At 37.1% G+C, this 13,708-nt stretch overlaps 1 protein-coding gene across 6 annotated transcripts in view; it reads left to right on the top strand.

Moving 5' to 3' along the window:
- Nucleotides 1-13,708, top strand: part of DMD (dystrophin) — a 1,890,745-nt gene that overhangs the window by 359,296 nt on the left and 1,517,741 nt on the right. For all 6 annotated transcript variants that reach the window (XM_066356826.1, XM_066356825.1, XM_066356822.1 and 3 more), the window contains 3 exons: nucleotides 2,279-2,491; nucleotides 6,601-6,714; nucleotides 9,584-9,739. In XM_066356826.1, the coding sequence (XP_066212923.1) occupies nucleotides 2,279-2,491; nucleotides 6,601-6,714; nucleotides 9,584-9,739 (483 nt within the window). The remainder of the gene's footprint in view (nucleotides 1-2,278; nucleotides 2,492-6,600; nucleotides 6,715-9,583; nucleotides 9,740-13,708) is intronic.

Genomic DNA, 13,708 nt, shown 5'->3' with positions numbered 1-13,708 from the left:
ATTTTATTTTTTAAGGTGTGAAAATAAACTTATTTAGTTATATTTAGTAGCTGAGATAATATATCTATATTTTGAGAATTAAATTAAGGAAAAAGGTTAAAAATTTAAATTTATATATCAAGTTCGTTTTTTGAGCATTAAACAATATTTATTAATATAGTAATTTTAGAAGTATCTGTTCAAACAGATTTCTAAAAAACATTTCCTAGTGTATATTGTCCTATTTTAACTATTTCCTTTACCCTAATACCAAAAACACTATAACTGTTTAATCTTTTTTCACTTTATATATTTTTTTAATACTTGATAATTCCGAAGTTTACGCTGAACGATATGGGACTTCATACACCTATAAAAATTTTAAACATGTAGGAGTACAAAAGTATAGCAACTAGGGCAGTGGATTAAGTACATAAGAAAGGGTGCTTAGATGAGTGGCAAAGTACGTTTCTACTGAAAGAACAGTGACGAAGGGAAAATTATTTATAAATATTATTGAGAAAATATATTAACTGAAAAAATGAAGTTAGAACCTTGCATCAAATGTTATAGCAAAACAAGATACCATGTATATCAAAAAGTTGTAAAACACTTTAAGCATAGAATTTGGAGAAATTTTTAATACAAATCTTTAAAAACATTTGATCGGGAAGCATAAATATCAGTGGAAGCAACCGTCAACACTGTAAAATCACCAGAGACAATTTAAAAGAAAAATGAGACCAAAGGAAATATTTGCATAGAAGGGGAAATTAATTAACAAGAAAGCCACCAAAAAGACATACAGGCAACCGTTAAACCTATGGAAGATTGTAACTTAAATTGTAAAGGGTGAAGTACACATGTATAAAAAGCTATACCATTTTTTGACATACAATTTAAAAAGAAAGAAACCCCAAAGAGGTAATAAGTGCAGGTCTGGTGGCAATGACTCCCATTCTCACTAGTGGGAGTAAGTTTTGTTGAGGAAAAACTCTTTAATACCTCCTAATAACATGCAAAATAATTCATTTAATTGTACACATGAAAACTATTTCTATGAATTCTATATTTTATGGAAATAATCAGAATGCATTCAAAGATATAGGTAGAAAAGAAATCTATTATAAACATAATCTACAGTATTGGATAACTCAAAATTAACTTGTAGAGCTAGTAAGGGGAAAGAAATGGTGACATGAACTAGAAGAGCCGTTAAAATTGATGTTTTTGAAAAGCCCTTAATCTCATGGGGAGAGGCTCACTCAGATGCCCAGTTTAAAATGTAGTTATACACACGCTGGATATTACCTAAACAAATAGTCAATGGTAACAGTTTAATAAAGTAGAATAAAAGTAAATTAAAAAATTAAAGTACCACGAAAAGGCATGAAACATTATGTAACCATAAAAGTTATGTTTTTTGACATATTTGAAGAAATGTTATATAGGTTGCTTTATAAAAGAATAAATGTGGGTGTTTTTATAAGATCAGATATTCAATATTAATTATACAGAGAAAAAATGGAAATTTGTATAAAATCATAATATTTACATATAATGTATATTTTTCCCATTTTAAATATCAAACCTTTATTACTTTATAACCAAAAAGAAACATTTAAATACATTCTGAGTAGGGTAAACCTAAAGTAGGCATCTCCTATTAGAAGGGATCGCATAGGTGATACAGTATTAAGAAATAAGTAACTTTATAAATTATCCCCTGAATTATCCTAGGATTTCACTATAATACTACAAAACAGACCATTGTCTTTTGAAAAATGTAAAACCTAACTGGCATTAGTAGACCATCTATCTGGTAACATTCAGAGTTTTATTTCCCATATATCAATATACTTTAGTTTTATTTTTACCGAGGGAGGTTAGAAGTGTTCTTGCTAGAGGCTCAGTGTAATTAAGTTTAACTCCATTAACTGTATAATAAATGCAGTTATTAATATACCGACACGATAGAATAAAACCAGGTGTGCTAAAACTCTGGTTCAGTAAGGTACAGTTTTGGATAGATTTGACAATGTTCTTAAAAATAGGCATAGATTTTAAAATAAAATATTACTGAATAATGTGCAAATTAATCTTATGATGAAAAAGTAGAATTTAAATTACCACCAGTTATTTTTAATGCCATTACATCATCTACTTTTAGACATTTGAATCACCTAGTTTTCATTTTAAGTACATTTAATTTAACTGATGCTTGTCAATGGAACTGCACAGCGAAACTCCGTATTATTCATCAGTTAGTATACACATACTTTCCATTTTCAATTTTAAGGCTTTACAAAGTTCTCTGCAAGAGCAACAAAGTGGCCTAAACTATCTCAGCACCACTGTGAAAGAGATGTCAAAGAAAGCCCCCTCCGATATTAGCCGGAAGTACCAGTCCGAATTTGAAGACATCCAGGGCCGCTGGACGAAGCTCTCCTCCCAGCTGGTCGAACGTTGCCAAAAGCTCGAGGAGCACATGGCTAAACTCCGAAAAATTCAGGTAATCGAAAATTTTACTTTTTCCCTGGTCTGTCACATAGTGGATAGAGTGTCATTTTGGAGTGCCAAGGTCGCCAGTTTGATTTGGGGGTTTGATCCTGAGGTCATCAGCTCAATACTGTGATTGCTAGTTTGAGCCCCAGTCAGGACACCTATGAGAAGCAATATGTGTGTGCACAACTACGTGGAACAAGTTGGTGCTTCTCTTTCTCCCGTCCCTCTCTCTCTCTCTCTCTCTCTCTCTCTCTCTCTCTCTCTCTCTCCTCTTCTCTTCTCTTCTCTTTCTTTCTTTCTTTGTTTTCTTTTCTTTCTTCTTTCTCTCCCTCCCTCCCTCCCTCCCTCCCTCCCTCCCTCTTTCCCTCTCTCCCTCCCTCCCTCTTTCCCTCTCTCCCCCTTCATTCTCTCTCTCTTTCTTTTATCTCTCTTTTCCTTTCTATTCTCTCAATTCAATGAAAAAGATAAAGAAAATATTTTACTTTTTATATTCATTTTTCTTTACTCATTTCTCTTTTAACCACGTGTTATAAAATTTAAAGGCAGAAACTTCAGCCTCCATAGCCACTTAAAATCAGTGATAAGGTAAAAAATATGAATCTTTCTGAAAGTAGTGTAGTTTGCTTATTTCTTTTAAGAAAGCAGTAATTAAGAGTTCTGCTTCTTAGATTTTCATTAATATTAATTCATTTTTCCACTAATATCAATATGACTTAAACATGTTTTTAGCTCAGATAATGTTCGAATCTAATCTTTCCTTTAGTCTGGTTGTCCTTATTAAAATATCTGCCGTTTAGCTTATAAATAGGTAAAAATTAATCTCCTGTGTGATATAATCAAATTTACCAGCATATTTTACTTATGATTATATGTACAAATTATGTATATGACTCTACCACTGTCCACAAACCACTTTTTACTTTCTTAATTTATTTGAATAGTGCCTTCATATTACAATTACCAAAGCTTAAAATAGTAAACCAACGCTTACATTCTAGTCTTAAGTCTAGAATATTTAATGATATAGGTTATATGTCTCTTACATGGTGAAAGACATTATCATTGGGAAAGACATTAATGCTGCGAAGAATCTTTGAAAGCATCATTGCTTGATCAAAAAGCATTGGAACAGGAAGTTTCTGGATTTAAATTCTACTCAAGCTAACTTAGTTGTTTATTCTTACCTTGTACAAACCAAAAGATAGAGCAGTTGTAAAAAATTCTGTAAAGCACAACATACTTTACATGTGTACATATACACATGTTTTGAAATATAAACGTGTGTGCATCCATATACCCACATACATAAAAACACATTTTTGCCAGTGCCAGCGGAGAAAGAGGATATAAATATGTGAGCCTTACCTTTAAGGAACCCACACTCTAATGAAGGGTAAAGGTACGTGTATTAGTTTCCTAATTGCTGCTCTAACATATTACCACAACTCTAATGGCCTAAAATGACACAAATTTATTATGTTTTCAGTTGTGGAGGGCAGAAGTTCAAAAACAGGCTAAGTGGGCTAAAGTCAAAGTGTAGTCAGGTGGTGTCCTTTTCAGAGGCTCTCGGAGGGAATCTTTTTCCTTGTCATTTTAGCTTCTTGCAACTACATGCATTCCTTGGCTCACGTCTCCATCCTCTATCCCCAAGGCCAGCAGTGTGGCATCTTCCGGTCTCCCCCTCTAACTCCCACTCTCCTGCATCCCTGTAATAAGAGCCTTTGTGATTACATTGTGCCCATCTGGATAACCCAGGATAGACTCCCCATGCAAAATCTTTAACTTTATCTCATCTGCACAGTCTGTTTTTGCTATGTAAGGGAACATATGCACAAGTGCCAGGGATTAGGGCCGCCTGAACAGCTTGGGAGAGGCATTCAGCCAACATAGGAGTACAATCAACAATGTGGGAGATGTTATGCCAATAGGCAGAAAAGATAGCCAACATCAGCTGTGAAAGGGGCTTATGAGATGTTCCTGGTACGTGGGTTGTGAGGGCTACACGTTGAACAAGTAGAATTTAGTCCACTAATAAAGGGAGAAAGTACCTAACAAAATGGAGCAGCGTGTTCAGTTAACTAGAAGTGGTTCAATATTGAGGAGACAAAGATATGTTACAAAGGATATGATTGGAAAAGTGGTCAGGAGTAGATAGTGAATGGTCCAAAATGCCATGCTTTGGAATAGGAATTATAGCTTAATGTTGATGGGAATAATAATAATAATAATAATAATAATAATAATAATGAACTGTTACTGGTATTTTAGAGGAAGGAAGATCTGATAATATTTGTGTTTTCAAATAGTCAAATATTTGACTATTTGAGTATTCAAATAGACAAATATTAAATATTCAAATAGTAAGGGATAGGAGGAGGAAAGAATACTGACACCAATGTACAGAATGGACGACAGTAGGTAAGACCGAGGCAGATGTCAAATAGAGCCAGTACAATAATCAAAGAGCCAAGAATAAGCGCTGAACTAGGACAATGGTGACAGGGAAGAAGCACAAAACCAGACTCCCGAGATCCAGTAAGACAATGATTTTGAAATCTAAAGTTTTTGGATTTAGTCAAATGCTGTTAAAATTCATTATTATTAATCATATTGAAGGTGTAACTTCTTGTAAAGCGCATATTTTCAATCGAAATTCCATTAAGAAAGGAGAAAATAGCACATCTGGATAGCATAGTTGAATTGTATGGAAGTAAAGCAGTTTGGGAATTACATATTTGAACAGTAGCCAAAGAAAGCAATGGGGGAAAAAAGGCAATAGGTGACATAACAATGGGAAGTAGTGGCTTTTTTTTCTTTTCTTGTGAAAGAGAGAAACAGAGAGGGACAGATAGGGACAGATAGACAGGAAGGGAGAGATGAGAAGCATTAATTCTTTGTTTTGGCACCTTAGTTGTTCATTGATTGCTTTCTCACATGTGCCTTGACCAGGGGTCTAGAGCAGAGCAAGTGACTCCTTACTCAAGCCAACGACCTTGGGCTCAAGCCATCGACCTTGGGCTTCTAGCCAGTGACCTCTGGGCTCAAGCCAGCAACCTGGGGTCATGGCTATGATCCCACGCACAAGCCAGCAACCCCACACTCAAGTTGGTGAGCCCATGCTCAAGCCGTCGACCTCGGAGTTTCAAACCTGGGTCCTTGACATCCCAGTCTGGTGCTCTATCCACTGCACCACTGCCTGGTCAGGCGGTAGTAGCTTTTTATAAATGATGAAAGAGAACATTTTTGCCTGACCTTTAACTTCAAATTGATAAGGCAAATTAGAAATGAAAAGCGAAAGTTTTCTCTTGGATCTTGATAACATTATACAGAGTGAAATAAGTAAATTAGAAAAAACTAAGAACTGCATGATTCCATACGTAGGTGGGACATAAAAACGAGACCAAGAGACATGGACAAGAGTGTGCTGGTAACGGGGGGGGGGGGGGAAGGGGCACAAAGATAATTAGATAGAAGGTGATGGAGGCCAATCTGACTTTGGGTGATGGGTATGCAACATAATTGAATGACAAGATAACCTGGACATGTTTTCTTTGAATATATGTACCCTGATTTATTGATGTCACCCCATTAAAATTAATAAAAATTAAAAAAAAAGTTTTCTCTTTAAAAATGACAAAATCTTGGTCTGAAAGTTCCCAAGTGGTGGGACTCTGTAAGCTGTCAACTGCAAAAAAACAATTTGGAGAAGTTCAGGTTTAGAGACGCTATAAAGATACCATTACATTGAGTTTATTGTTCATAGTTTGTTTTATGTACTGTAAGGGCACATTGTTAGTATTATCATGAGTTGTTTGGAAACTTAAAATTTCTCTAGAGGGGGATATGATTTAATGTTCTCAAGAGTAACATCATAAAGCGACATTTGGTAGTAATTTTTTATTTTTAACAATAGCAGACTTCATACACCAGTGCTCCTAAAGCAGACCATAAAAATGCACTCGTAGTAAAAATATTCTTTTCCTGAAGAGCTACTTAGAGACATCCTTCAAACATGTGGATTGTTCCTGGGCTTGTATTCAGACATATCATCATGATGAATGGTGGTGAGAGAAATCAGCACCCCGATAATACCTTAAAATGGGTCTCTGATTCCAGAATCACATAAAAACCCTGAAGAAATGGATGGCTGAAGTTGATGTTTTTCTGCAAGAAGAATGGCCTGCCCTTGGGGATTCAGAAATTCTTAAAAAACAGCTGAAACAGTGCAGGGTAAGATTTGTATATGATGCCTTTCTTATGGAGATGTTTAGATGGACAATAGTTTTTGGTTACATCAGTGGTTCTTAACCTGGGGTGATATGCCCCCCCCCCTCCTGGGACATTTATCAAGTTCGAGAGAAAACTTGGAGTGGGGTAGATGCCACTGGTCTGTATTTGGTGGAGGTCAGGGATGCTTTTAAATATCCTGCAATGCACAAAATATCCCCTGCCCCCAACAAAGAATTACCCAGTCCTAAATGGCAGCAGTTTCAATTAATGAGAAACAGAAAAATGAGACCATTTACTCAACTCATTTTATAAGATTATTTTGACATAAAATGCAGTTTAATTGAAAGATAAATAATCCTTTGGACCACTTATTATAACTTATTACAGATTATTATGATGCTGTATTGTTTTGCACATATATTGAACTCTATTAGAATATATTACAATATAGATTTTTCTGTTCCATTGATCACTGTCTGTTTTTATGCCGGTACCATGCTCTTTTGAATACTGTGGCCTTGTAGTATAGTTTGATGCAGGTAGCATGATTCCTCCAACATTGTTGATCTTTCTCAAGATTGTTGTAACTGTTCAGGGTCTTGCTGGTTTCATATAGATTTGTAGAATATTTGTTCTGGTTCTATGAAATACACAATTGGTTGGTATCTTGATAGGAATCATTGACTCTGTAGATCAGGGGTCTCAAACTTGCGGCCCGTGGGCCGAATGCGGCCCGCCGAACAATTTTGTGCGGCCCGCAGACTAATCCACGAAGTTCAAAATATTTTGGATAAAATTAAGTAAGCCTAGGGGCCTACTTGTATTTTTCATTTCTCTAGCATCCTAGCTAGATATTAGCTTAGTTAACAGCAGTTGTGATGCGAACTACAGTTTCTGGTCGTTTTGTGACACTGAGTAAACTGCATGTACGATTGTGCTTGTTGTACTGATTTTTTTTTGTTTTCAACTGCAGTGAGAAAAGTGTTGCGTAACAGTTGCCTTTTGTAGACCTAGTGTGGCCCGATGAACGGCTGTGATCTTGCTCTGTGGCCCACATGCTGAGTTGAGTTTGAGACCCCTGCAGACTGTTTGGGTAGTATGGACATGTTAATGACGCAAATTCTGCCTACCCAGGAATATACTTCCATTCATTTGTATAGTTTTCAGTTTCTTCAGTATATTGCCATTTTCTTAGTGCAGATCTTTTACCTTCTTGGTTAAATGTACTTCTAGGGTTTTTTAATGTAATTGTAAATGGGATTGTTTTATAAATTTGAATAGTTATTTTGTACTTTAATACTTTACTGAATTTATTTATTAGTTCTAGTAATTTTTTTGGTGGAATCTTTAGGGTTCTCTATATATAGTATTATGTCATCTTCAGATAATGACAGTTTTACTTCTTCTTTTCCAATTTGGATGCCTTTTATTTCTTCTTCTTGTCTGATTGCTGTGCCTGGCACTTCCAGTGCTATATTGAATAAGAGTGGTGAAAGGGAACATCCATGTCTTTTTCCCTGATCTTAAGGGAAATACTTGAAGTTTTAGCCCATTGAGTATGATTTTGGCCATGGGTTTGTCATAGATAGCTCTTACTACATTGAAGTATGTTACCTCTATTTCCACTTCGCTGAATTTTTATCGTAAGTGGGTGCTGGATTTCTTCAAATGCTTTTTCTGCATCTATTGATATGATCATATGATTTTTTATCCTTCCTTTTATTCATGTGGTGTGTCACATTTATTGGTTTGTGGATATCACACCAACCTTATATCCCTGGAATATCATCCCATTTGATCATGATGTATGATATTTTTTATGTATTGCTGGATCTGGTTTGCTAATATTTGGTTGAGGATTTTAACATCTATGTTCATCAGGGATATAGGCCTATAATTTTTTTTTGTAGTGTCTTTATCAGGTTTTAGAATTAGGATAATGCTGTCCTTATAAAATGAGCTTGGGAGTTTCCTTCCTCTTGAATTTTTGAAATAAAATTTGATATGCCATTGCCATGCAGTGGAAAGAAAATAAGCTAGCTCTCTAAATATTTTTCTTTCAAACACAAGCTAAAAAAAGAAGTCCACCTGGCATAACCTTCACATACTTCATGCTCTATTGAATTGCTGCAATACCCTGTGTTCAGAAACTAAAATTCTTTCAAAAACCGTGATGTATACAGCCCATGATTTTCACACATTTTTCTAACAAGCAATATTAATTTTTTTTCTTGTCTCTAATGTAAGTAGAATACAGGTAATTCATTACTTCATTCATACCATAAAAACCTGTGAAATTTTTTTTTTTTTTGTATTTTTCCGAAGCTGGAAACGGATAAGCAGTCAGACAGACTCCCGCGTTCACCCAACCGGGATCCACCCGGCATGCCCACCAGGGGACGATGCTCTGCCCATCTTGGGGCATCGCTCTGTCGCAATCAGAGCCATTGTAGCGCCTGAGGCAGAGGCTACAGAGCCATCCTCAGCGTCCGGACAAACTTTGCTCCAGTGGAGCCTTGGCTGCAGGAGGGGAAGAGAGAGACAGAGAGGAAGGAGAGGGGGAGGGGTGGAGAAGCAGATAGGTGCTTCTCCTGTGTGCCCTGGCCGGGAATCGAACCCGGGACTCCTGCATGCCAGGCCGATGCTCTACCACTGAGCCAACCGGCCAGGGCCAAAACCTGTGAATTTTTTTTACAGGGCTTATACTATATCTCAACCTTTGGTGTGCATTTACATTTATTTCATTTTTGTAAGAATGAAATTCACGTATAATGGTCATGATTCCTAGTATATGTTTACTATCTATGTTTTATTTCTAAAATGTTGAAATAATTGTTTTCAGCAAGCTTAAATGGAATTATTTCCTTAGCTTTTAGTCAGTGATATTCAGACAATTCAGCCCAGTCTAGCCAGTGTCAATGAAGGTGGACAGAAGATAAAGAGCGAGGCCGAGCCGGAGTTTGCCTCCAGACTTGAGACAGAGCTCAGAGAACTCAACACTCAGTGGGAACACATTTGCCGACAGGTATGTAAACTAGCCTTCACTATGGATTGCCTTATTTAGTAAAGATTTCTTCATATCTGCCTTTATCATTGCCCTTTGTAAAAGTATAGTCTCTGTTTCTATTGATTTTTTAAAATATGCTTAATTTTAACTACCTCTCATTTAGCATATAAAGTTTTTCCTCAGTAGATATTTTAAATATCATAGCATATATTCATCTTATTGGGGTCCTAAAATGACTTTCTTGAATATAACGGTCATATTAGAAACTATATGACTGAATGGTTTCACCAGTATATAATAGTAATTTGATTTTTTTTACAAAAGTTACTTAAACTGTGTGCTTGATACAGAATAAAATGAATGAGTAATACATTTTACTTCTTTTTAAATTTAAATTTTAACTTACTGTGTTGACATGGTTTTAAGTGTCCCACTCAATAAAACACCCTCCACAGCACATCATGCCCCATGCCTGTTCCATCTCTCCCTTCATCCATCCCCCTTAATTTTTACTTCTCGTTGTTAAGAATGACATGTTTGACTTCTGTTATTTCAATAAATAACCTACGATTGGGAAATAGCTAAGAATAGCTTAGTGGCAAAAAAAAGATAAAATAACTGTCCACTCACAGGTGAATTCCTCATATTTATACAGCAAAGTATTTTATAGATATTATTTTGATTTTGGGGTTAAATTAACAGAAAAGTAAATATTATATACACAAGTAGTGTATATGCAATAGTTCCTTTTCAGAAGATGACCTTTTGAACTAAAGCAGTGAATATTTTTCAACATATTAATTCCTTTTTTTTAAATGATTGGGGGATTTCATTTTATGTGTATCAGAATCAGTCTTCCATTATTTTTAAGTAACCTTTCTGTGTTGAAAACAAATCCTTCCAAAAAGCATAAACTGAATCTGTAAAAGAAAAGAAGTTAGAAAAGTAAAAGTCAAGTCACGCAGCTAGTACCGTCACTGACAAATGCTCAACAGTTCTATGAGGTCAGAAACGCAAGAGCCCTGGGTTAGCTCTCTGGCAGTCTTCTCCTGGAGTGAGGCAGTTCGAGGAGGTATATCCAGGAAAAAAAAAACATTACTTTAATAATAGATTATATTGTTAATGTTTTCCCAGAAGGCAAGTATGAAAGGCATTTGTTTGTTGTATGTTTTAATGGATTAATACGAAGAACAAATCTATTTATTTACATTAAGGGAGAAAACAGCAAAAAATGTATGAAGTCAACAATATTACTGAAATCATTACAATTTTTTTTATTAAATGAGAGGCAGAGAGGCAGAGACGGACTCCTGAATGTGCCCCAACCGGGATTCACCCGGCCAGCCCCCTACTGGGCGATGTTCTGCCCATTTGGAGGCACTGCTCTATTGCTCAGCAACCGAGCTATTTTAGTGCCTGAGGCAAGGCCACCAAGCCATCCTCAGCACATGGTACCAACTTGCTCAAACCATTTGCGCCATGGCTGCAGGGGAGGAAGTGACAGAGAGAGGAAAGAGAGAGAGAGAAGGTGAAGGGGGAGGGGTGGAGAAGGAGATGCCCACTTCTCCTGTGTGCCCTGGCCGGGAATCGAACATGGGACTTCCATACACTGGGCTGATGCTCTACTGCTGAGCCAACAGGTCAGGGCTTGAGATTTTTACATGTTAGAGATGCATACTTTTTAAAGCATCTGTATATTTTTAAGTTCTCAATTAAGACCTTATGTCTGCAATAAAATGTACCAAGAATGTGTTGTTCAAGGCAAGTGTTGGAAATGCATTAGCCTGCTGCGTGACAAAGATCCCATGGATCTCAGCCATGCTCTCCTAGCACATAGGGTTGGACACATTTGTAGGTTTACAGCCATTAGGACGTGAAACACAGAGTTACTAAAGCTATTGTAACAATCATAACCTGCATGTCTTTTCTATATGAACAACTGTAAACCTACTTTTGCGAACCCCTGTATTTTATGTCTCTCTGGTTGTCCTTGGAATACCACACTGCCCTTACTCTGACCTAATCGCCAGATGACCTAGGTGTTAGAAAGAAGGAATCATGCAGTCTGGAAGAGAAGGAAGATAATGCAGCAAAATCATGGTAGGCAGTTGGACAGCCACGGACACAGCAAGGACTATAGGCCAGGCATAGAAGGCCACCTGGTCGGAAATCCCTGGGTGCCTAGCAATGGGCAGAACTGGGAAGATAAGGATCTTGCCCCAGGGTGACCTGCCACTAGCATATCACTAGTCATGTAATTTATACCCCTGATTTCCTAACTGTGGTCATGCGGTTCGGACCCTGCCCTGACCTTTCCTCCCCTGGCATGTTGCTGGTCATGCGGGTTTGACCCCCTTAACAGGGGAGTGAACAAGGGGGCCAGAGAATAGCCCTTAGGCATTGAAGCCCCAGGAAAGTGAGGTTCTGATGCACATGAGATACATCTAGGCCTCAGGTGTGTTTCGGCTCCAGGCTCGGAAGAGCAGCAACAGCAGACCAGATGCCGTGGCTGACCTCAGGACCAGCTGCGCTGACCAATGACCCCTCCCCTGACGCTGGCCAGTCAGTGGAGACCATGATCCTGAAAAGCCGCGTCATTGAGCCAAGAATACTCAGTGAAAAAATATAGTTTTTTCAGTAAATGGTGTAGAAAAAAACTGGATAATCCCACGCAGAAGAGTGACATTGGACCCTTATCTTATATACTCAAAAATTAGCTGAACATGGATTAAAGACTTAAATGTAAGACCTGAAACCATTAACCTGTTAGAAGAAAACCCAGGAAGAACAGTATTTGCCATGGGTCTGGGCAAGTTTTCTGGGTGTGACACCAAAACGTGAGCAACAGAGAACAAAATATATAAATAAACAAGCAAACAAATAAACAAATTCATAAAATTACATCCATTGCGAAAGCTTCTGTACATCAAAAGAAACAGTTCACAAAATTAAATAAACATCCTACAGAATGGAAGAAAATCTTTGCAAACCATATTCATTGCAGCATTATTCCCAATAGCCAAGATATGGAAACAACCTAAGTGTCCATCAGTACATGAGTGGATAAAGATGAGTCACACACACACACACACACACACACACACACACACACACACACGCAATATTAATTCAGCCATGAGACGGAAGGAAATCCTGCAATCTGCAACAATATGGATGGACTTTGAGGGCATTATGCTAAATTAAAAGTCAGATAAAAACACATACTATAAGATCTCACTTATATGTGAAATCAAAAGAACCCAACTTAGAAAGAATAGGACGGTGGTTTGTTGGGGTTTGGAAGGCAAGGGGAAATGGAGAGATGTCGGTCAAATGGTATAAACTTTCAGTTATACAATGAATAAATTCTCAAAATCTAACTTCTATCATGGTGACTATAGTTGACAATACTGTATTGTATATAGGGTGAGGCAAAAGTAGGTTTACAGTTGTGAGTACATAAAACAGTTTATTCTTGTATTGTTTATTAATTATTGCATTATTTTCCATATGAACAGCTGTAAACCTACTCTTGCCCTGGCCTGCCCTTGACAGTTGCTAAGAGGGTAAATCTTAAATGTCCTGACCACAAAAAGGAAAATGGGAATTAAGTAAGGGCAATGGAGACGTTAACTAGTCCTATGGTGGTAATCATTTCACGATATATGTCTGTCGATTAAATGATCACGTTATATACCTTCAACTTGCACATGCTATATGTCAATCATGTCTCACTAAAGCTGGAGGGGTAAGTGGAGTGGGGAGGAGGCAGTGGTGAGTATTAGATGTACACATTCTAGAACAGGAAACGTGAAGAACTTTCTATTTTCTGTACAAGGTTGAGGCCGTGTAATCTGGAGGGATAGATTGGGCAGTTTAAGGTTAGAAGATTGGCCTCACTGATGTGAAAAGGTGGGTGGGAAATTGTCATTTTAACCCAAACCTTTCCATAGAAATCCTTCTAACATATGGAAACACACACAAAGA

Source organism: Saccopteryx leptura, chromosome X (genome assembly GCF_036850995.1).
Source record: "Saccopteryx leptura isolate mSacLep1 chromosome X, mSacLep1_pri_phased_curated, whole genome shotgun sequence".
In the NCBI taxonomy this organism is placed as follows: Eukaryota; Metazoa; Chordata; class Mammalia; order Chiroptera; family Emballonuridae; genus Saccopteryx; species Saccopteryx leptura.
This window is presented reverse-complemented; position numbering and strand designations above follow the sequence as displayed.